This window comes from Pseudorca crassidens, chromosome 5, assembly GCF_039906515.1.
Source record: "Pseudorca crassidens isolate mPseCra1 chromosome 5, mPseCra1.hap1, whole genome shotgun sequence".
NCBI classification, from domain to species: domain Eukaryota; kingdom Metazoa; phylum Chordata; class Mammalia; order Artiodactyla; family Delphinidae; genus Pseudorca; species Pseudorca crassidens.
This window is the reverse complement of record NC_090300.1, coordinates 32,882,749-32,907,411: the sequence shown is the minus strand read 5'-3', so window position 1 is coordinate 32,907,411 and position 24,663 is coordinate 32,882,749. Positions and strand designations below refer to the sequence as shown.

At 51.1% G+C, this 24,663-nt stretch overlaps 1 protein-coding gene across 4 annotated transcripts in view; it reads left to right on the top strand.

Annotated features, from left to right (window-relative positions):
- Positions 1–892: 892 nt before the first annotated feature.
- The window catches only part of ESYT3 (extended synaptotagmin 3), a 54,670-nt gene continuing 30,899 nt past the window's right edge, over positions 893–24,663 (top strand). For all 4 annotated transcript variants that reach the window (XR_010943502.1, XM_067737697.1, XM_067737698.1 and 1 more), the window contains exons 1-3: positions 893–1,440; positions 18,847–18,888; positions 20,241–20,375. Coding sequence is in view for 3 of the 4 variants with exons in the window: in XM_067737697.1 (XP_067593798.1) it covers positions 1,114–1,440; positions 18,847–18,888; positions 20,241–20,375 (504 nt within the window). In the remaining variant the exon portion in view is untranslated. The remainder of the gene's footprint in view (positions 1,441–18,846; positions 18,889–20,240; positions 20,376–24,663) is intronic.

The following is a 24,663-nucleotide window of genomic DNA, read 5'->3' as shown; positions in this document are numbered from 1 at the left end:
AAAGACAGACAGAGAGATGCCTGAAGGACAGAGGAAAAGAGAATTCAGTTACATTGTGCTTGCTGTCCGTTGGGTCTGGTCCTTCAGTAAAACTACTGAAAGAGTGTAGAATAATTCCAAATCATTTGTCAACTCCAAAATCACATTCCAGTAATCGATGTGCTCACTCAGGTGAGCCGCCTAAAATGCATGTCACCCACAAGACCTTCACCTGCTCTGATCATTCAGAAAGGATTAGGTAGAAACCTTGGGCTTCACAACTGGCCGCCAAGCACCCCAGGGCTTGCTCATTATTTCTCTTGTTAGTCACCATCGCTTGCGGTGCCGGGCGCCCCCAAATGAGGAGGACTGGCCCGGCCCGGGAAACTCCCGATCTGATTGATGCAGAGAATGATGTTCCAAACTGACACCCAGCACAGAGGGTGAGAGTGCAGGGTAGAGAGTGCTGTGGGGCAGAGGAAGGACCCTGAGCTCGACCAGGTGGGGCGGGGCGCTAGGTCTAAGCTTTATAGGTGCAAGAGGAGGGGGCAGCGATACAGGGCTCTAAGGTCCACCCAGCGAGCTCAGACACAGGGCGGGGCCCACCCTGGGGCTGGGAGGCCCTCGAATGCCCAGGTAAGAGCCTACTACACTCGCCTGCACATTGCAGACTGGGTGTAGGAAACAGGTTTTAGGTGATGTTTATCCATGACAACCCATTTGTCCACATGCCTCGGTGAGTCATCAACTGCCTGGGGTACGACCTGGGTGTGGCAACTGCAACCTCTTCGGATGCCTGAGCGGGACATTGCGTCTGAAGGCTGCCTCAACACAAGGTTGCTTTTTTACACCTCCTTGGCGCCCGCTGAGCAGCCTGACCCCGCCCCCTTCCTCCTGGGCCCGCCCCCGGGGGCGGAGACATCCGGAGCTGCGGGCTGGGCGAGGAAGGGAGCTCGGCGGCGGCTCAGCGCATTCCCAGTTTAGAACTCGGAGTTTGGGGCGCGGAAACTGCGCGGGCGAGTCAGCCAGGGAGTCAGCCAGCCTCCCCCTTGGAGGACAGATGTGACCGGGCGTCGCGGCTCGCGGACCTGACCTCAGGTGAAGCTCTCGGAAAGGGCAGACGGAGACGAAGAGATGCCAGCGGAGGAGCCCTGCGCCCCCGGCGCCCCTGGTGCCCGGGGGACCGAGCGCGCGCCGGGCCCCGAGCCGCGCCTGTCCAGCCAGCTGCTGCCCGAGCTCTGCACCTTCGCGGCGCGCCTGCTGTTCTACCTGGTGCCCGTCTATCTCGCCGGCTACCTGGGGATCAGCTTCACCTGGCTGCTGCTCGGCACCCTAGGGTGGATGTGGTGGCGCAGGAACCGCCTCGGGAAGCTCGGGCGCCTGGCGGCCGCCTTCGAATTCCTAAACAACGAACGCCAGTTCATCAGTCGCGAGCTGCGGGGCCAGCACCTACCCGCCTGGGTGAGCCGGGCCGAGCCGGGCGGGGGTCGGAGGTGGGGCGGATGCCCTTGAAGGTTCGGAAAGGAACCTGCGGTCTTCCGGGGAGCTGGGGCGCGCAGACCCGAGAGAGGGAGGGAGCCTGGAGACCCGCACACCTGGTCCCCCACGGATCGCGGCGCAGAAACCCTGGGGGCGGTGGCCGTGTCCCTCGCCGCGGCGCCCCTCGGCCTCATTGCCACTTCTGGTCCGGCTGTGCTGGCAGCGGGAACCTGGGTTTCACCTGAGGGCCCAGAACCTGGGAGAAAAATTACGGACGGGCCACACCCAGGAGAAAAACAAGGGCGTCTGGGACTCTGCAAAGTTAACTCGTGAGGGAAGCAGTAGACACTTCTTCCACCCGCCTGTTGAGTGAAAGAAGAAACGCAGGGCACAGCGCTGACAAATACAGCTGTGACAGAAGCTGGCAGACTGGTTGCCTTTGGCAGAGGCCCGGTCAGAGGGAGGGGCTCGAGATGGGAGTGCCGGGATGGGGTTGCCAGGGGGGAGGGGAGAGGCCGGCGGCCGCCGCGCTGGCTCGCGGGCTTCTCTCGCTCCCTCGCCTGGTAGAGATGCTCAGACGCACCGAGACACACCCACACACACACTCACACTCTACAGCTACAAAACCATCTCCTGGTGTGGAATGGCCTGGACTATGGCTTCTCAAAGGCTTCTGGGTCCTGAGAATCACCTGGCCCACTTAATAAAAACAAGTTTTAGGCCTCACCTCACAACCCCCAGGTGGGACTGAGGAACCTCAGTGAGTCTTATGATCAGGTGAGTTTGGGCCACCAACTGCAAGAGGGGCATTCAGTCTAAGACTTGGTCTGCAGCAAACCCCCTTCTCTGGATGATGAACTGGTGTTGGTTGTCTCTGATTTCTTCCAGAAACATTCAGGCACACAGGGAGAGGTGTCCAGAGGCCACCAGACCCCTCATTTCCCCTGGCTTGAGGCCTGTACTCTAAAATCCAGCCAGGCTATAGGTTCCTCACACTTGCCCATGACAGTAACATCTGAAGTGGGTTGAGAAGATATTAGAAAGGCCTGTGTATACTTATTTTATGTTAAAAGAGAAATTAAGCCTTATTGCATTCGTTTTCCAGGGTTGCCATAAAGTACTACGGAGTGGGTGGCTTAAACAACAGAAATGTATCAAGATCAAGGCGTCAGCAGGGTTGGTTTCTTCTGAGGCCTCTCGTTGGCTTGTAGTTGGCTATCTTCCCCTGTGTCTTCACATGGTCTTCCCTCTATACTTACCTGTGTCTGAATTTCCTCTTCTTATAAGGTCATCAGTCAGGTTAGATTAGGGCCCACCCTAATGGCCTCATTTTAACTTAATCACCTCTATAAAGACCCTATTTCTAAATACAGTCACATTCTAAGGGACTGGGGGTTAGGACTTCAACATATAAATTTTGGGAAACAGAATTTAGCCCATAATACTAATATATGGATTGACAGTAAAGCTTTGTAAATAGGTTTACATATATATTGGGTAGCAGCCATGGAGACAGTGTTTGGGGCCTGTCTCGCCCAGACCTTGGTTTTCTTGCATGAAAGGGGATTGATGGCTTGTGATCGTGGAAAATGTGGACACAGAGAGCAGGCTTGGACCTGTTCACACTCCTTGTTCACTGTTGAGGGAGCCCAGGCTGCCTGTCAGACCTCTGTCATGACCCCCATGGCAGCCTCAGCCCACGAGGGTGGGCCCGTGATACCTCACCAAGTGACATCCCTTTCTTTCTGCCCCTCCTGGTGTTAGGGAGGCCTCCAGACACTTAGCTGTATGCAAAGGCAACGTTTCTGAAATTGGGGTAAGAATCAGAATCTGTAGGGGCCTTGACACCCCCAATCCCCCAACACCCCCCACCCACAAATGCCATAGAAACCGTTCTGGCTCCTCTTGGGGGAGGGGTCCCCGGAACTACGTGGACATAGCCATCAGGGAGCTCAGCCTGATGGATGAGACAGAGCACAAGACAGTATCTCCTGGTTCTCACCCCATAAACCACACCCCAGGCCTGACCCAGCTGGGTGCAGGGACACACAGAGGAAGGCGACGGTGTCTCACCTCCCAAGAAGGCAGTCTGGGGCGGGAGGCAGATGCGTAACAGGTAGTTCCATAGAGGTCTCAGGGAAGCTGGAAACAGGAGTCTGAACAGGGTCCAGTCCAGGGTCAAAGGCCTGGAGGGAAGGGCACCCTACCTGGTTTCCACATCAGATTGTCCCCAGACCACAGCCTCCTGCCTCCTTGGCAGGGTCCTGGGAAGGGCCTGGCCTCCGCCTATGTTCTCCAGACCCTTCTGGCAGGCTTGGCTGGCCAGTTTGCTGGGCCAGGGCCTGGATAACCTTTCAGATTGAGGCAGTGGTACCACAAAGGGCAGTCCAAGCAGAAGGGGGCTTGCGAGCACAGCATGGAGGCGCCGTGCAGCTGGTATCTGAGGGCTACTGTGTGGTTCGGCCTGGCTGGCGTGTGCGGTGTAGGCTGAGGGACAGGGGCCAAACTGAGGCAGGTCTGATGGAGGTTGGGGCTGATTCTGAAGGCTGAAAGGAGTCTGGGCAAGGTTTAGGAAAGGCCCTGGAACAAGCAGCACGCAGGGAGGAGTGAAGCTGGAGGAAAGAGACCAGTTGAGAAAGTGATTTGAGCCGAGATGGCCATAGTGGAGACTAAGAGCTGAGGGTGAGAGCTGTGCAGAGGCGGACTCCAGGTGCTTGGCGGCCTCTAGAGTGCAGTGAGGGAGGGATCAGGGCCTTCTGCTTTCTGATTTGGGGAGCTGGGTGCCCATTACTGGGACTGGGAATCCAGAATGTGACGCAGGTCTGTGTGAACACCTGGAAGAGCACGCACATAGACGTAAATGTGGGCTTTTGGACCCGCCTCAGGAAGGTTTCCAAGCCCAAGGATGATGTGGAAAATCTGGAACCTACTTGGTTGAATATCCTTCTTCTGGCCTCTCCCTGCCTCCTGAGGACACACACTGTTTATGAAGACGGAGGGACGTGGCTCCCGTGTGGTAGGGACAGAGTGACCCTTGTCCACAATTTCAGAGCACGGTGTCTCTATCTTACACGTGGACCTTTCAGCACACCTTCTTCCTGTTTTAAGAACTGGTGTTCTTGCATGAATGGGGATTGATGGCTTCTGACCTCCTTTGAGAAGTATTTTTACTAATTAACCAGTAGTCAGGGGGTTGAAGAAAAGGTCTTGAGGGCCTCGCAGCCATGCAAGTCATCACCCAGCACCCAGCGCGTGAGGGTGGATCCCAGCCCCCCTGCTGCTTGCCCGGCTGTGTGTGCACCTTGCTCTAATTTGCACCAAGTCCCTGTGAGGGGACGGAGGCCAAGGCCAGGCTGAGCCAGAGCCCAGAGGCCATCGCTCTCCCCTGCCAGGCCACAGCGGTCCGTTCTCAATGGAGCTGTTCTTTCCAGCCCCATTAGGCTCCTTCTCAACACTTCGCTCCAAGCTGCTGCCTCTGGGTGGTCAGAGAAGTTGCTTTCCCTCACTGGGTCTCATTGTCCCCACCTGTAAAAACCTGTTAAAGGGGGTTGTTTCTGGTCCAACTTGAGAGACCTGCTCCTCCTCTGGTTCCCTTCCATGGAACATACAGCTCAAGGAAAGGATTCTTCTGCTTTAGAAGGGGTGACGCGTGAAGATGCTGGGGAGCCCCTTGACTTGTGGACGTGGCCCGGCCACATGGAGAGAAGGCAGTTCGTCTTCTGAACAGGGGAGCGGCTGCTGCCTGCTGTTTACATGCGAATGTTCCTCTCACTCAGTTTTTAGACATATTTTTCAAGAAATAAGGAGCCTCGGGCTTCCCTGGTAGCGCAGTGGTTGAGAGTCCGCCTGCCGATACAGGGGACGCGGGTTCGTGCCCCGGTCCGGGAAGATCCCACATGCCGCGGAGCGGCTGGGCCCGTGAGCCATGTCCGCTGAGCCTGCGCGTCCGGAGCCTGTGCTCCGCAATGGGAGAGGCCACAAGAGGGAGAGGCCCGCGTACCGCAAAAAAAAAAAAAAAGAAAGAAATAAGGAGCCTCTTCGATCAGCCCACCTTGCCAGGGCTGGGGGCCGTGGACAGCACAGTGACCAAACTGGAACCCTTGATCCCACAGAGCTGGTGACACCCCAGCTCCACCACTCACCTAGCTGTCGGCCTCGAAGGCTCAGTTTCTACATGCATTTGCGATGAGTTGAGTCTGAAAAGCTGCTTGTTCGAAGCCTGGCACGAGTACATGCTCAGGGGGGCTGTCACTGTATCCTCCTCAATTTCCCAGGCCTCCTAACTCTCCCTTTTTCTAATACGAAACTCATTACCAAATGGCCCAGCAGCAAACATGGCTCCAGGGATGGACGGCTGCCGGGGGCAGCACCCGTCGGAGACTCCTGCCTGGCCCTCAACCCTTCCTGGGGTTCCGTTCATGGAATTCCAGCTCTAGTGCTCCAGAAACTTCCCGTCTGGTCTTCAGAGTCAGTCCTTCATGCTCTGGGCTCTTCAAGACCCTTCCTGGGGTAACTTTTGCTGCTTGATGCCTCCCCGCCCCCGAGGCCTGGGCCCTGGCTGGAGTTCCAAGGCTGCCTCCCGGATCTGTGTACGATCTGCCCTTCCCTGCCCCGTGTTTATGGGTTGCTCATTGAGCCCGAGACAGCAGGCAGAGCCGGCCCCTCTGTGGGAATGTCCCCAGTGACTTTGGGGGAGCCACTGGGAGGTGTGAGCTGCGCCCCGATGACCCGCAAAGGCCGCCACCCAGCCACACAGAGGAGCAGGGGACTGGGGCCTTGCCTGCCCTTCTGCCTGCTCCCCCCACCCCGCCATTCAGAGTTACTTCTCCTGGCGGAGTCCCAAGGATTTTTAAATCTCAGGAAACCTAGAGCTCATAGCCCAGAAGTGTCCCCACGAGCTGGAGGAAAGTGCTTCCCCACTCCCCTTCCTCTATGGCAAATAGAGAAGAGACAGTTAAGATGTTTTCTGCCCCAGTGGGAACTATTAAAGGGACAAAGCCCCGTTCTCTTTACACACCCTGTCACTTCAAGTCAAGGGGATGAGACTTGCGTCCCTTGGGCCACACTGGGAGTCAGGGCTCAGCTCCAGTGTACCCTCTTTCTGTAGGATGCCAGGTGGGACTGAGAAGTCCCATCCCAGTGTGCCCGGGGTCACTGGTCCTTGAAATGCTCACAGTGAAAAACCAAGGAACTCTTCCAGGACATGAGGTGTTTCAAGACCCCAGATTCACCCACTCCATTCTCTTACCCATACTGTGTTTACTTTCTAAAGTAACTGGTTAAAAATCTCATTTTTCCGGTTATAAAAGTGCAAATATCCCCATGTTAGAAAATTTGGAAATGGTCCACAAGTAAATATTAGAGTAAGCATTTACGTTCCTGCCACCCGGGGATACACCCTATGTTTGGGTGCACTTCCTTTGTATAAAAGGTCTATGAAAAGTCTTTTGAAAACTTGTACCTTTGAAAAATTTTTTGTTGTTATGTCCTTAACATTGTCTTACAAACATTCTTCAAAAACATTCTTAAGGATTATGATATCCTTAATACGAATAGATCAGAAGTTACCTGACCATTTCTGTGACATCACTATTTTGGTTATGTCCCAGTTTGTCCAGGCTTTCCTGGTGGCACAGTAGTTAAGCATCTGCCTGCCAATGAGAGGGACACGGGTTCGAGCCCTGGTCCAGGAAGATCCCACATGCCACGGAGCAACTAAGCCCGTGCGCCACAACTACTGAGCCTGTGCTCTGGAGCCCACGAGCCACAACTACTGAGCCCACGTGCCACATCTACTGAAGCCCGTGTGCCTGGAGCCTGTGCTCTGCAACAAGGGAAGCCACTGCAATGAGAAGCCTGTGCAGCGCAACGAAGAGTAGCCCCCGCTCGCCGCAACTAGAGGAAGCTCGCGCGCAGCAACGAAGACCCAACGCAGCCAAAAATAATAAATACAAATAAAATAAATTTATTAAAAAAAAAAATCTGTGGCATGAATGCCACAGTGAACGTCTGCAATGTAAATCTCAGTCCCTGTCTCTCCAGTTCTTTACACAGATTACACATTAAACCGACCTGTCAAAACTTAAGGACTTTAAAGATCCTCATTCCCACCTCACCTTGGCCTTATCAGCACAGAGGAGGAGGATGAAGCAGATGATGATGTTTGGCCTTTTACTAGTTTTATAAGTAAGAGGATAAATTTTTTTTTTTTTTTTTTTTTTTTTCGGTATGCGGGCCTCTCACTGTTGTGGCCTCTCCCATTGCGGAGCACAGGCTCCAGACGCGCAGGCTCAGCGGCCATGGCTCACGGGCCCAGCCGCTCCACGGCATGTGGGATCCTCCCGGACCGGGGCACGAACACGTGTCCCCTGCATCGGCAGGTGGACTCTCAACCACTGCGCCACCAGGGAAGCCCAGAGGATAAATTTTTTACCCTCCAGGCTGTACCAGACCTAACTGGATCACTGAACTCTCTGACGACTTAGGATTCCACTCAGGTCTCCTCAAAACGACTCTGCAGCTAGCTCAGGGCAGTCCGTCTCTGCTCCGAGCCCTTATTCCTCAACAAGGGTGACAGGCTCCTGGCACCCGCATTCTCCTCACCGATGACTCTCTTTGGAGTTTTATCTGCTCTGTCGTCCTGCTGGGTCCAGCCGACTTAGGCCAGTTCTCAGGCTGGGTGTGCTGTTAAGGAATCTATGGATTCTAGAACAGTGCTAGACAGAATTCCAAGCTGGCAAAGCAATTGTTTCCCTTAAGGCACTTTTAGCAGGGTGATGTTAAGCAGAAGAGTTGGGCAGATTTAAAAGCAGTTTTCATGGTTAAATGTTTACCTTGCAAGAACAGAGGAAAAAAAGGGATGAAAGTCAGTGCTTCATCAGGAGAAAAGCGAATGAAATGAGGGGCCGTTTTCTGGTAGAGGAGAAACCACTGCAGAGGCAGCCACAGAGCAGGGCCTGTCTCAGGAGGACGACAGCCCAGCGCGGCCTCTTGTGTCCCATCCCTGCAGGACACCGGAAAAGGGTCTTCTCTCTTCTTTGCGGGTGGGGAGGGGGTCGGCAACATCAGTTGAGTCAGCAGGAGTGCGTGTATAAGAATGCCCTTTGGGCTTTTTGCAACGGGTTTGCCGCCAGGACACAGGTGTCGTGAAAGCCACTGCTAAACCTAAGCAAAAATGGGAAAGGAGAAGACCACATCCACATCGTTGTCATTGGACACGTAGGTTCAGAGAAGTCCACCACTACAAATGTGGTGGCATCGACAAGAGAACCACTGAAAAGTTCGAGAAGGAGGCTGCCAAGATGGGAGAGGGCTCCTTCAAGTATGCCTGGGTCTTGGACGAACTGAAAGCTGAACGCGAGCGTGGTATCACCATTGAAATCTCCCTGTGGAAATTCGAGACCAGCAAGTACTATGTGACCATGACGGATGCCCCAGGACACAGAGACTTCATCAAAAACATGATTACAGGGCTTCCCTGGTGGCGCAGTGGTTGAGAGTCTGCCTGCCGATGCAGGGGACATGGGTTCGTGCCCCGGTCCGGGAGGATCCCACATGCCACGGAGCGGCTGGGCCCGTGAGCCATGGCTGCTGGGCCTGCGCGTCCGGAGCCTGTGCTCCGCAACGGGAGAGGCCACAACAGTGAGAGGCCCGCGTACCGCAAAAAAAAAAAAGCCCTTTGGAACAGAGGCGTGAGGCTTTCTTTCTTTTTTTTTTTTCCTAGCAAAAAGGGTGTGTACCTGGGTCTTTGTACACGTGTACATGTGATTCTGTGGATGGGTCTCTAGTTCTGCGTGTGTGTGCGTCTGTGTGTGTACATGTGTCTTTGTGTGTCTGTGTATATCTTGGTGTGTATGTCTGCATGTGTGTGTCCACCCACCTCTGTATGTCTGTGTGTCTCTCTGTGTCCATACACACCTGCTTCCACGGGAGGAGCCACCGTCCCTGTGTGAGGGAGCAAGCAGGGGTCACCTAGTGACAGGCAAGCTCTGTAAGTGAAGCTCTCCAATCCCCCTGCCTCCTGAGAGGGTCTGGTGGCCAGAAGCTCCTGTCCAGGCTTCTCAAACCCCAGCCCATCCATGGACCCCACCCCCCAACGGGATGCAGCCATCACTCTGGCTCCATTTCCTCAACTGCTATGGAATCATTTTTCCTAAAGAGTTTAAGAGATAAAGCACGTGACCACCCAAAGGGAAGCACCGATGTGGGCCATGTTGGTGGCCTCTGCTAGTCTGGAATTCTTAGACTCAGTTTGATTTCCAATCTTTCTCTCCTCTCGAAGCTGTCATTGTCACCACTCTCTTGACAACGTCTAAAAACGCCATCATTAAATTATTAGCCCACTTCGCCTGGAAGGCTTTGGCCCAAGTGCACTAAAGAAGCATGACTGTGTGAGTTTAGGGAGGCCTTCCATGCAGGCTGAGGCCCCTTCTTGCTGAAACTTCCCCGAGGGCTCCTGCAGGCGGAATAGCAAGCATCTGAGATCCTGGTGATTTGACCACGGCCCCGACAACTTTCGAATTTTCCAGGCCTGCTTTGGGGAAATGCTCATACCTGTACTACGTCAGTCAGAAGAGTGTTCATGTTTCTATGGAGACGAACCTTCCAGAGCTCTGTCTCCATTTAGAAGTAGATTTTTGTCCATTATCTCCTTGATTGTAGATCCTATGGGCAGCACAGGAATGAGAAGCTTCACTCCTCTCGGTCAGGAGAAACCTGAGGCTGCAGGAAGGGAGTGAGGACACCTTCTAGGGGCAAGGGCAGTGCCTCAGGCTAGGCAGAATCGTGATATTGTGTTTTTCACCTGTTAGCTTTTGCCTCCCTTTGCTCTTTGTGGTCCAAAAGACTTGTAAAAGAATTGAGGGCCATAGGCTGCTGGTAGGAATTTGATGTTCGCCTAGGAGTGGCAGCTGGAAACACAGGCTGTGACTCTCTAGCCTTGGTCAGGAACCCCAGGGAGCAGAAAAGCCACCTAGTTCCAGGGCTGGAACAGGTCCTCTAGCCTGGGGGTCCCTGCGTGCTCATGCTTCCACATCCTCCACCGCCAGGATCAGGACAAGCTGGCGAACTTGTAAAAGATGCAAGTTTCCAGGCCCCGACCAAGAATCCACATTTTTTTTTTTTTTTTGGCGATACGCGGGCCTCTCATTGTTGTGGCCTCTCCCGTTGCGGAGCACAGGCTCCGGACGCGCAGGCTCAGCGGCCATGGCTCACGGGCCCAGCCATTCCGCAGCATGTGGGATCTTCCCGGACCGGGGCACGAACCCGCGTCCCCCGCACAGGCAGGCGGACTCTCAACCACTGCGCCACCAGGGAAGCCCAAGAATCCACATTTTCACCAGCTCTCCAGGTGGTGTTTTTATACAGAAAAGTTTGAGAATCGCTCAAACTCAGAGTCTAGCCCTTTGCGTTGCCTGGTGGTTTGAGTGTCTCTCTTCCTAGCTGGTCCCAAGGACTCCCGGCTACCCCCAGCCTCATGGGAATTGGTACAAAAGTGACTTTAGGACTCAGTCTGACAGTGAGCCATGTGGCTTCTTTTTCTGCCTTCCCTTTGTTTACCTGGCAAGGGAAAGTCACACACGGAGGCTCTGACCGGGCTGCTTTGCCCCACCTCACTGTGGAGCTCCTGCATTGGGCAGAGTTTCCCGTGGAGCCTCGCAGGCATTGGGCCCAGGCTATCTGTGACTCATTATCTGGGGGCACAGATCTCTCAGCCAATCAGCGGAGGCCAGAGAAACAAGAATCTACGTGGTCCTTCCCCCTCCACCTCAACCACTTGCGCTGTGTTCTCCTCTTCTCATCTTCTGTTCCGCCTTCTCAGTGGTCTCCCAAAGTGCAGAGCAGCAGGCACTAGGAGACCCAGGGAATTTGCCGGGCTTTGGGTCAGACAGAACTGGACACACAGCCCATGTGATCTTGTTCTTGGCATGTACCTGAGGTCAGAAGTGTCAGTGTTCGTACCTCTGAGGTCTGTACAACTTCCATCAAGAATCACCATTTCTGGAGCATTTACTCTGAGTCAGGAAGGGTACTGAGCTCCTTACATGCATTGTTTTATTTAGTTTTCTCAGGAACTTTGTGAAGTTGGTAGTATTGTACCCATCTTGTGGTTGAGAAAACTGAGGTTTAAAGCGATGGAATTTTAAATGCAAAAGGGATAGGTTAGAAGACCACTGAGAAATGGACTTCAAATGTTGATATTTCAGATGGCTTAAGGGGAGGGGAAACAGATGAGAGAAAGATTTGAAGGCTGGGCTCAGGTGAGAAAATCTGAGTTCTGGTCACCTGACTGGTCTTGACAAGTACTAGTCTCTGAGCCTCTCCTTATATGTAAAACAGGGATAATTGCATCTTTGCTGTTCACTTTATACAGCATGAGGAGGATCAAATGAAAGTGTCTGTGGAACCCTTAGCTAGAAAGCATGGCCTACCGGTGAAGGCTCAGGTCCCATGAGGGCAGTCCTCTGTCCAATTAGACTTTCTGTAAGAGAGGAGAACAGTGGTATGTAATGTTTTCTTAAGAGGAGTGAGTGGTGGAGTGGAAAAGCACAGACAGACGTAGATCTGGGTCACAGCTGTAGCACTCCACAGCTGGTGATTCTAAGTAACCTCTCAGCCTCAGTTTCCTTATCTGGAAAATGGGTCTAATAAAGGATTAAGATGAGTATTAAATAACATGAGATAACATGAACTCAAAAAGGCTGAAAATAGGATGAAAAAAATACAACTGGGTAACTTTGAAGCAAAAGAAAGCTGTAGTAGCAATTTTCATCTTAGACAAGATAGACTGTAACTCGGATATATCTTTAAGACAAAGAAAGATGTTATATGCTCATAAAGGGAGCCATAATTAAGATATAATCATCATGGCCATATATGTACTGCATAATATAAACCTGAAATATAAACCAACAGCTGACAGAACTGCATAGAGAAGTAGATAAATCAGCATTTTGGCTTGAAAATTTTCATATATTCCTCTTTGAACATGGAAAATCAAGTAGACAAAAAGTAAGCAAAGAGAAAGACTATTAAAAGGAAATGATTAATAACTTGATCATACATGGAACAACCATAGAAATTAATCATGTGCCAGGCCACCAAGGAATTATCACTATATTCCAGTGAATTGCCACCCTACAGACTGTTCAGATCATAAAGAAGTTAAATTAGGAAACAAAAATAGGTATAGATATCTTGTGCATCTAGATATTTTAAAATATTACTATTTTTAAAAATCATTGTTTAAGAGGAAGTCATAATGGAAATTACAAAAACTGAGAGCTGAATAATGATGAATAATGATGAAAAAACTGTTAAAAATTGTAAGGGAATTTATAACTTTGAATTTATCATGAAACAAGAAAAACTGAAAATAAATGATTCAACTCTAAAACTCATAGAGTTGACCCTAAGAACATAAAAGAACAACAGATTTCAATCAAAGAAATAAGAAGGAAGGAAGGAAATGATAAATATAGGGATGAAAATGAACAAAAAAATTTTTAAATAAAGGTAAAGGGGAAAGAAAATTATTAACAACTGAAGTTCATTCTCTCAAAAGATTAATATAATAGACAAAACTTTGTCAAGCTTGATCATGAAAAAAGTAGAAAATAAAATATAGAATGAGAAAAGGCAGAAATAACTACAGATATAACAGATTAAAAGAATAAAATATTGTAAATGACTATATATCAAGACACATGAAAACCTGGATGAACTAGACACATTTCTAGAAAAATATAAATGCCAAGATTACCAGACTAAGATCTGTAGACCTTGAATACACCATTAACCTCTACAGAGAGACATGGTAATTTACCATCCACAAAAGTCTCAGGCTAAGATGGTTTCAGAGGTAAGATATGCTAAATTCCATCGATCAGATAATTCCTATATTTACAAGTTGTTTCAGAAAATAGAAGGATAAGGATAGCTGTCCCACTCATTTTACAATTTATCATAAAATCTTTATACCAAAACCAGATAGGAATTGTACAAGAGCAAAAGCTGTAGGTAGCACTCTGGATCATTTGTGTATAAAGCCTAAATGAAATATCAGGCCAGCTAAATAGTTCAAGTAGGGTTTATCCCGGGAACTAGTGATGGTTCTGTTTTAGAAAGAAATATCAGTTAAGTTGACCACATTAATGGATGAAAGGAAAAAAAATAACATGATTATCTCAATAGATATGAGAAAGTATTGAATATAGTTCAATACCCATTTATAATGAGAGCTCTTGGAAATTTAGGAATTGAAAAGAACTTCCTCATTCTGATAGAGGCTGTCCTCCAAAATCTATAGCAAAAATTGTGCTTAATGGAGAAACTTTCTTTTTCTTTTTTTTTTTTTTTTGTGCGGTACGCGGGCCTCTCACTGTTGTGGCCTCTCCCGTTGCGGAGCACAGGCTCCGGACACGCAGACTCAGCGGCCATGGCTCATGGGCCCAGCCGCTCCACGGCATGTGGGATCTTCGCAGACCGGGGCATGAACCCGTGTCCCCTGCATCGGCAGGCAGACTTTCAACCACTGTGCCACCAGGGAAGCCCTGGAGAAACTTTCTTTTGTGGTCAGGAACCAGACAGAGCTGCTTGCTATCACCAGTGTGCCTGCGTAGTACCAGAGGACTGGCCAAGAGAAGCAAGTAAGGATAAGGGTGGGGAACGGAAAGAAAAAAATTGTTATTATTTGGAGATTATAAATGTTTGTACGTTACCTATGAGAGTTAACAAACAATTAGAACTAGTAACAACTTTCAACAAAAGTTGCCCAGAAAATGAAATACCATTTTTAATAACTATAAAACCCACAAAGTAACAAAAAATGTACAGGACTTTGGTAGAAAAAAAGTTATGATCCTAAATGTGAATACAATCAAATGTGAATAAATAAAGGGAAATATTCTGTTCATGGATGCAAAATGTAGTAAAGAGATCAGTCCTCCCACAAATTAATCTATATATTCAGGAATACAACAATCAAAATCTCAGGAGGATTTTGGCAGGGAGACTGACAAGATGATTCTAAAATTCATATGGAAGTATAAATACCTACTATTATCTAAATCAGTTTGAAAAAGAAAAGCAAAAGGAGGGGAATCACCCTACCCAGATCATATTGTAAAGCCGTAGAGATTAAAACAGTGTGGTACTGATGCAGAAACAGGCAAACAGACCATGGAGGTCAATGCCAAGTCCTGAAACACACCAATGTACACATGGGAAGCTGATGTGTGAGGGAAGTAGCTTCACTAGTTAGGAGGAAACATGGGCTTCTTTCTTTTCCTCCCTCGCTCCCTCCCTTCCTTCCTTTTTTGTATATTATTATAAAATTGCCTTAGTGAAAATAAAACTACCATACGACCCAGAATCCCACTACTGGGCATATACCCTGAGAAAACCATAATTCAAAAAGAGTCATGTACCACAATGTTCATTGCAGCTCTATTTACAATAGCCAGGACATGGAAGCAACCTAAGTGTCCATCAACAGATGAATGGATAAAGAAGATGTGGCACATATATACAGTGGAATATTACTCAGCCATAAAAAGAAACGAAATTGAGTTATTTGTAGTGAGGTAGATGGACCTGGAGTCTGTCATACAAAGTGAAGTAAGTCAGAAAGAGAAAAACAAATACTGTATGCTAACACATATATATGGAATCTAAAAAAAAAAAAAAAAAAAGGTTCTGAAGAACCTAGGGGCAGGACAGGAATAAAGATGCAGACATAGAGAATGGACTTGAGGACACAGGGAGGGGGAAGGGTAAGCTGGGACGAAGTGAGAGAGAGGCATGGACATATATACACTACCAAATGTAAAGTAGATAGCTAGTGGGAAGCAGCCGCATAGCACAGGGAGATCAGCTCGGTGCTTTGTGACCACCTAGAGGGGTGGGATAGGGAGGGTGAGAGGGAGATGCAACAGGGAGGAGATATGGGGATATATGTATATATATAGCTGATTCACTTTGTTATACAGCAGAAACTAACACAAAATTGTAAAGCAATTATACTCCAATAAAGATGTTTAAAAAAAATTGCCTTAGTGAGAGTGTGGAGAGAAATTATACGCCTATCTCACCTGCTATAAAAAAAATTCCAGACAGATTTTAAATGCGAAAACTAAAACACAAAACCAGTAGATAAAAACATAGAATACGGGCTTCCCTGGTGGCGCAGTGGTTGAGAGTCTGCCTGCCGATGCAGGGGACACGGGTTCGTGCCCCGGTCCGGGAAGATCCCACATGCCGCGGAGCGGCTGGGCCCGTGAGCCATGGCCACTGAGCCTGCGCGTCCGGAGCCTGTGCTCCGCAGCGGGAGAGGCCACAACCGTGAGAGTCCCGCGTACCGCAAAAAAAAAAGTAGAATAACTTTGAGAATTTGGAGTAGGGAAAGGTCCAGATTATAATGGGAGAACAGACTCATTTGTCTTCATGGAATTGAGGAAGCATGGTGTAAGCAGCTGCCCCATGAATGTCAACATTTCCTTCCCTGGTCCAGGACTTACTCAGGGGCAGTCACAAAGAAGGTGGCCCGGCCCTTGTGTTGGCTCCCTGGGGAGGGATGACATGGCTGAGATTCGGACCCAGGGAGGCCCTACAGGTGCCTAAGGCAGAATAAGCTGTCTTGATGGTCTCTTATTTTCTTTGTCTGAATCGCTGCTCTGGTCAGGGGTTCAGACTCACTCTGGGGGAATCTTTTAGACAGGAGCCTCAAATACAGGCATGGGTGGCCAGGAGAGACCATGACAACATCCTCAGAGTGGGCCCTGGGCATTCCATTGCTGTCCTCAGTGTCAGGGTGAGTGTGGGTCACTCTAATGCAGGGTTGGGCAGGTCATCGGTACCTCACATCAACCCTGACTGAACCTCAGGATCACGCCAGGAACTTGTTAAAAATAAATTGGAAGGCCCACGCCTACTGATTCAGTAGGCGTGAGGCAGTGCAGGAATCTGCGTCTGACTAGATCCCAAGTGTGGGCAAAAGCTGGATCACCTTTCCAGGGTTCAGCTGATCAGAGCTTCTCAGCTTCCCGGGGTGAGAATCACATGGACGGGGGTGCAGGACGTTGGAAGGGGTACGCACATAGGGTGTGTGGGGACGGGATGGGAAGTGCAGTGTTGGGACAGCAGGAAGGGTGTGAGGGGTCCAGCCCGTAGGCTTGGGCACAAGAGGAGCAGAGGCACCAGTGACAGCCCCACTGTAAGCAAACTCCCCTTTGTGGCGGTGCCCCTCCCCCTGCCTTGGTGCTGATCCTGTACTGGAATAGCCTGTTAATTGCCTGCTTCCTTCACTAACCTGAGCACTCCTTGAGGACAAGACCTTGCATTCATTCATTCATACATTCATTCATTCCACAAATAGTTATTAAGACATTCATACACCAGGGACAGGTGCTAACAGGAAGCATGGCTGAGTCAGCCCACCAGAGCTTGTGGTCTGGTAAGGAGGCAGGTGGAAGACCAAGCGGCTCTAATAAGGTGTGTTGAAAGCTGTGATGGAGAAGCAGCAACACGTACTAGGGACACCTAGCCCCAGCTTGAGCGACCTGGAAAGGCTGCCTGGAGGAAGGGAAGTCTAAGAGGGTGGTGAATGGAGCAATCACCATGGAGAAAGAGGTCTGTTTCAGACCCACGTGCAGGAGTTTTTACTTCAGTGCTGGGCAGTGAGTGTAATAGGGAGAAATGGAAGGGTCTCACCCTACACTTGGCTGGAACCCAGCTTGGGACCTGGCCCAGGGCAGCTGCAGTGCATGTGTGGTGAACTGGCCGGGCTGACCCTGGCTCCTGGCCCCCTACTCCTCCGATGATTCCCTTCTGTTCCTGGGCTGGGCTGGCTCCCCTTCTGGGAACCAGGCAGTATTTTTCTGGCAGCACCTGGGAATATTAGACGCTTCTCCAAGTTGGTATGGGCCACACTGCCCAGAGGTGGGGAAACTGAGGCTGGGCGAATGGCGTGATGTCCCAGGAGTCTCAGAAGCACTGAGCTCCCCTGAACTGTCAAGGCTGTTAAAAACTGCTCCTGAGAGAATGAAATCTCTCTCCGTCTCCTCCTGGGCGAGTGGCCTAGGCCTAGGTCTGCATTTGGGCCCTCGGGGCATCCCCGGAACTAGCTCAGGGCCTGGCACTTGGCAGGACTGCACCAGGTGTGTGAACTGCAGGACGCGTTTACTCAGTCCCTGGACAGTGTGCCTTCCGAGCCCCCAGGTGGGAAGGGCAGGCCCTTTCTCCACCTTCGGAGGTCCCAGGCCCACCGTGGATCTGATCCGGAGTTGGCCTCGTCCTCCGGGGACTTGCGGCACGGTGATAGTGATGGCCGTCCCTTCCGTTTTACTGATCCGTGTTCTGTGCCAGGCACCCATACACTCTTACGCTGTCCATCCCAGAAAACCCTGGTGGTGGTGCAGGGGCGGCCCTCGTGAGGGGTGGGTAGTGCACTCAGCAGACATATTCCGAGACTGAGACTTGTGGGGAGGGGGTTCAGCACCCTCAGAATCAGGTTACGCGATGGTTAGGCGACAGGATTGTCAATTCCCCTCAGGGACCCCGCCCCACCCCCCACCCAAGGGATGTGGCGGGACTCACCCAGCAGGCCCTGGAGGGAGCTGTGCTGTGACCATAGGATCTGGCACAGGGGCCTCCCTGCCGGGGACGGGGGGGGCTTGGGGGGGGGCCGAGAGCCAAGGAGGGGCACGTCCACTCCCCAGTTGCCCCTGGAAACAACATGGTGCCCCTTTTGGCCTTTTATATTGGCACCAGTTACCTCTGGAGTCAGCACAATCACAATATATTAAGTGAAAAAAGCAGCCTGCAAAAAAGCACTGTGACCTCAATTTCTGTGAAAACTGCACATACTGGTTTCTGGAAAAGACTGGAAGGAAACGCATCAACTTGGTAATGACAGCTATCACCGGGCGGCGTTCTCTCATAAAAGCTTTTCCCTTTCGTTTAGCTGTATTTGCTAATTTTTTCTACAGGGGCTATGATTACTTGTGTCATTAAAGGGAATAAGGGGGACAGAATCTGCAAGAAGCAAACTCGGGTGTCACCCTGGGGAAGGCCTGGGTTGGGGTTCTGCGCTTCCACTGGGAAGGTGGGCTAGGGGCGAGGGGAGGGCGGAAGGTCGCGGCAGAACTGCCCCTCTGTGCCTCCTGAGCCAGGAGCTGGCGGCCAAGGTCAGGTCAGTGTCAGGCTGCACGTGGGCGCCTTCAGGCTGGTTGTCCCCCCGCCTGGCCGCCTGCTGCACTCCTTGAGGACAGGCCAGCTTCCAGTTTCCAGGGTAGGTCAGTGCAGCTCTGTGCTTGGGAGTGGGAACCCGCCTGTTTCCGCAGGGCGGGCAGGTCTCAAGTCTAACTTCCCCTCGGGGCTTCTGTTCCCTAGATCCACTTCCTGGACGTGGAGCGGGTCGAGTGGGCCAACAAGGTAAGGCCAGGGTGGGCCTGGGGGCACCGGCCTCACTCCAGGCTTCGTCTTCCCTTGCAGCCCTGGCTGAGTCACCCGAAGCCTGGACGGGGCGGGCAGCGCGTGGACAAGGCGGTCCTGGTGGGAGCCCTGCCCGGGGAGGAGCAGAGATGGCCCTTAGTCGCTGGGGTGGGGGCCTTCTGCCTGTCGCTTGCTCTTCCCACCCTCCGGGTTCTTCTCATCACCAATGACTTTCTTTTCTAAAAAGAAACTATTTTTTATTGTGAAATTAATGCATGGCCACAGCAGAAAACTTAAAAGTACAGAGAAGCACAGAGCAAAATGCAGGCCCACCAGGCCGAGATCAGCGCATCCTGGGGAGAGGAAGGCAGTGATTCGGGAGTTGACAGCAGCTCCTGATCACCGAAGCAGCCTGGTGATCAGGGAACCAGGGTTTCGCCTGGTTCCCAGCCCGGATCTGGCGGCACTGGCTGTGCAACCTCGAGCAGGTTGCCTAACGTCTCAGAGTTGGTCCCCTCCTTTGTGCGATGGGAATAATGATGGTCCCTGCCTCATGGGGTTGTTGTGAGTATTAATGAGATAATTAAAACACCACAATGCCTGGCTCATCGAGGCCTGAGAGGGATAGGGGCGTTAAACCCTGAAACCGCACTTCCTTTAGGCTCCTCTGATTAGGGTTTGTAAAGGAGGAGCTGCATCTTTAAACTAAGGCCCAAGTCCCAGAGATGGAAGAGGCCTTTGCCCCAAACAGAACATATGGGCTGCTCTCCCCCCCACCAACTCCCTCTCCCCGCTCCTTACCATCTGCTCACCATCTTCTGCCACCAGGTTCCATCTCTCCACCACCTTCCCTCTCCCCAGGTCCTACCCTTGGTTCCCAGCACCATGAGTCATCCTGCTGCAGAACTCAGCTACAGGCAGCCTTCCCCGATTGCTAGAAAAAAAATTAAATCCACAGGAAACAACTTAAATTTCTCTTCTGTGGCTTTTTTTTTCTTTTCTTTTCTTCTTAAACCTCTGGCACGTGCTACTTCTTGTTTACACCACAGTGTTGTTCAGGTAGCTTATGTTTTAGCACAGAACTAAAGGGCCTCATCATGTTAAGTTTAGCGGGTGACTATTTCATGGTGGGCTGCGAAATGACAGCAAATCTTGGGATCTAACTGTAAGAGTGAGAACCACGGCTGTAGTTATCCGATGTCTGATGGACAGATGGACGGATAGGTGGGTAGATGGGATAGGGGGTCGGGCAGGCAGATGGGTGCTGCAGCATAAGGGCCACCCTGAGCAGCCATGGGTCTGGGGCAGGGGGCACAGACCTGACCACCAAAGGCCCCTTCCTGTCCTCCCAGGTCATCTCCCACATCTGGCCCTACCTAAGCATGATCATAGAAAACAAGTTCCGGGAGAAACTCGAGCCCAAGATCCGGGAGAAGAACGTGCACCTGAGGACCTTCACCTTCTCCAAGCTCTACTTCGGACAGAAGGTCAGTGCTGTCTCGGGCAGGGCAGCCGGCCTACGGTGCAGGCTTTTCTCCAGCCCCTGCCAGGGGTCACTCACAGGGGGCCCATTCCCCACCTGCACTTCCCAGCCTCTCGGCCTCAGGCTAAACCCCTCAGCCCCTAGTCCCATCACCACCATCTCTACAGGTTCTGGGGAAGCCTGGCTCAGAGAAAAGGTAAAGGAGAGGTGGGAAATAATTCCACCCTTCTTAAGCAAAATTTAGAGAACATGCCATGTGGTGGTGGAAGCCAGCCTGACACAAAGACGTACAAGTCACGCTTCCTAGCCTCAGCATCAGCTGGGGAGAACTCACCACGGTGGAGTGGGATAGTCAGTGCCTCAAAGCAGTGACTAATTCTCTACCTATTGGTTGATGCTGGCTATCCGTGTTATAAGCCCAGGCTAGTTCTGTGAAGATACTTGGTGACCCAGGATAAAAGTGTGTGTGTTGAACACACCTAATGTCATGTCCCTATTCTAGGCTGCATTTCCTATTCCAGCCTCTTGCCCCACTCTTTCTGCCCCTCAGTACCCCACTGATGTAAAAGTGTTATTTTGATCATCAGAAAATGCATACCCCAGGCAGAGCCGCTGTGAGCTCCATCACCCCGCAAATCAGAGGCGCTGGTATCTGGTCAGCTCCAGGAGAAGCAGATGCAGAGGGCAGGCCAGCCTGAGGAGAGCTGTCGGCCAGCCCCGGGGTGTGTGCCCCGCTGGCCTCCCGAGTGGGGGCAGATCAGGCTTACCTGAGCCCTGCAGGTTCTGGCTGAAGCCACTCAGGCTCTGCCAGGACTCGCTCGTCCCAGCATCTGTTGGCTCATTTGTTCTTTCCCTGTTTCACTCACGTATGGCTTCCTGAGCACGGCCGTGTGCAAGGCACTGTACACAGAGATGGTGTGGCTGTGCCCCTGCCTTCAGGAAGGTCCCTGTCCTGTCGTGGAGACAGACATACAAGCTGGTGGGTGATGGACACCCCCATGGCAGTGCATGCACGACGTGGAGGAACCCGTGGCTTCAGCAGTGGCGGGGCGTGGGAGTGTGGTAGTCAGGGAGGACTTCTGGGAGGGGTGATGTCTGAGTTGGCGTTTGAAGAACTCAGCAGGCAGAGGTAGGAAGCTTGCGGACCGCTGTGTTCATAGCAGAGCCTGCCCGGCCAGGCTGCTTGTTGGGTGGTGATGCCTGTGGGACAGCGGGCCCTTGCTGGTGGCGGAAGCAGGCAGGCCTAGTGATGTCAGAGAGACTGCAGTGAGCGGTCCTGAAGCAAGATCTTAGTTCCCTAAGACCCAGGAATTGGCCCTGGGGAGCCTGGATGAAAACCAGGAATCCTAACCACTAGACCTCCGGGGGCTATAGGCTAGAAGCAAAGTGGCCCTGACACTTGCCCCCATTTGAAAGCAAGAATGTTTCAAGGAGGCAAAAGCTGTAAAAACAGGTACAAAGTTTATTATCAGAGACACAGCATAACATGTGAGAGAACACGCGGAGAAATTGTTTAAGGCAGAATCGAGGCAGAAATACACACCCAGAGAGAAAGGCGGTGGGCGTCCTCCCTAATGAGGAGGAGGGCCGTAGAGGCCGTTAAATCGTCTTATGTAGGGCAGTTCTTCCGGGTCTCCGTTTACATTTGGCCAATGGTCTCATTTCTTTTCCCACATCTGACTGGTCCTAGGACCCTCCCCAAGATGCGTGCGCAACTTTTTGCTAAGATGGATCCCACCGCAGAGGACTGTGGGTGCATGTCCACACTTATTATAGGGGGGCGCCCCCTCCCTTTTTGACCCCCAAGGAGCCTTCCTGCGCATGTGAAGACGGAGAAGTTTTCCTTGACCTCAGGACTGGTCATCTTATCCCTTTACTTCAGCAGAGCTCAGCTCTTGCCACCAACTTTGTCCTTGGAGCGTCTGGGGAAAAACAAAGCTTCAAATTGACTCCGCTTGACAAACACCAGCTGTCCAGCCAGGGACCCATCCATCTCCCATCTCACTAGGAGTGGCTAATCCTGAGAGATGATTTTCACCCTGTCACGAAAACCTGGCGGGGGTGGGGGGGGGCGGTGGGGGGGGCACCTGCAAGTTGACCAGATGCCCCAGCCCCGCAGGAGAAATAGCTGGCTTCTGGCCCTGCATTCAAAGCCCTTCGTGTCCTGGCTCCTCCCACCCCTCTTAGCTCTCCCATCCCTCTCCTCTCCACTGCGGGGGAAGGCGGGGGCATCACAGAGGCCTTCCTCACCTGACCTTCCTGGGCTTGGCCAGGCTCAGTGCGCTCACTACACCCACTCCCTTCACGCCCATGAGTGTTTCCTGCTTCCTCTGATTCCCACGTCCATGCCCAACTCTGCTCACTGCTGCGATGACCTTGGGCCAGTGACTTAACCTCTCTGAGCTCCAGTTTCCTCATCTGTAAAAAGAAAGGAATCACTTCTAAGGGTGGTTGTGAAGCATGACTAACAGGCCTGGCGTCAGGGCCACTCTGCGTGGGTGGGTGAGCAGTGCTGCACGTGGGGCACCTGACCAGGCTGACGCCCCACACTCACTGTGAGCCCTGAGCCAGGGCCGCCCTGCCTGGCACAGAGGAAATGCTCACAGTGGTAATCCCTCCTCTCTGTGGTGGGGCCTCCAGGTAGGCAGCCTTCTCCAGGGCTGGTCTCTGCAGATGGGGGTCTTGGGGCTGGCTGAGCTCCCACAGGTGCCCGCAAACCAGCCCCCAGCCCAGGAGCAGACTTCAGGCTGGGGCAGGTCGGTGACAGGCCCCTTCCTCCTCCCGAGGCTTCTGCTGGTTTTTCTTGGTCTTCTACATCAAGCCAGGTGCTGTGTGGCCTAAAGCTTCTACAATTCTGGGGGCCCTCTTAAAGGAAAAGAATTTTTTTTTTATATCTTTATTGGAGTATAATTGCTTTGCAATGGTGTGTTACTTTCTGCTTTATAACAAAGTGAATCGGTTATACATATACATATGTTCCCATATCTCTTCCCTCTTGTGTCTCCCTCTCTCCCACCCTCCCTATCCCACCCCTCCAGGTGGTCGCAAAGCATTGAGCTGATCTCCCTGTGCCACGCGGCTGCTTCCCACTAGCTATCTGTTTTACATTTGGTAGTGTATATATGTCCATGCCACTCTCTCGCTTTGTCACACCTTACCCTTCCCCCTCCCCATATCCTCAAGTCCATTCTCTAGTAGGTCTGTGTCTTTATTCCTGTCTTACCCCTAGGTTCTTCATGACATTTTTTTTCTTAAATTCCATATATATGTGTTAGCATATGGTATTTGTCTTTCTCTTTCTGACTTACTTCACTCTGTATGACAGACTCTAGGTCCATCCACCTCAGCTCAATTTCGTTTCTTTTTATGGCTGAGTAATATTCCATTGTATATATGTGCCACATCTTCTTTATCCATTCATCCGATGATGGACACTTAGGTTGCTTCCATTTCCTGGCTATTGTAAATAGAGCTGCAATGAACATTTTGGTACATGACTCTTTTTGAATTATGGTTTTCTCAGGATATATGCCCAGTAGTGGGATTGCTGGGTCATATGGTAGTTCTATTTGTAGTTTTCTAAGGAACCTCCATACTGTTCTCCATAGTGGCTATACCAATCCACATTCCCACCTGCAGTGCAAGAGTGTTCCCTTTTCTCCACGCCCTCTCCAGCATTTACGGTTTCTACATTTTTTGATGATGGCCATTCTGAGTGGTGTGAGATGATATCTCATTGTAGTTTTGATTTGCATTTCTCTAATGATTAATGATGTTGAGCATTCTTTCATGTGTTTGTTGGCAGTCTGTATATCTTCTTTGGAGAAATGTCTATTTAGATCTTCTGCCCATTTTTGGATTGAGTTGTTTGTTTTTTTGTTATTGAGCTGCATGAGCTGCTTGTAAATTTTGGAGATTAATCCTTTGTCAGTTGCTTCATTTGCAAATATTTTCTCCCATTCTGAGGGTTGTCTTTTGGTCTTGTTTATGGTTTCCTTTGCTGTGCAAAAGCTTTGAAGTTTCATTAGGTCCCATTTGTTTATTTTTGTTTTTATTTCCATTTCTCTAGGAGGTGGGTCAAAAAGGATCTTGCTGTGATTTATGTCATAGAGTGTTCTGCCTATGTTTTCCTCTAAGAGTTTGATAGTTTCTGGCCTTACATTTAGGTCTTTAATCCATTTTGATCTTATTTTTGTGTATGGTGTTAGGGAGTGATCTAATTTCATACTTTTACATGTACCTGTCCAGTTTTCCCAGCACCACTTATTGAAGAGGCTGTCCTTTCTCCACTG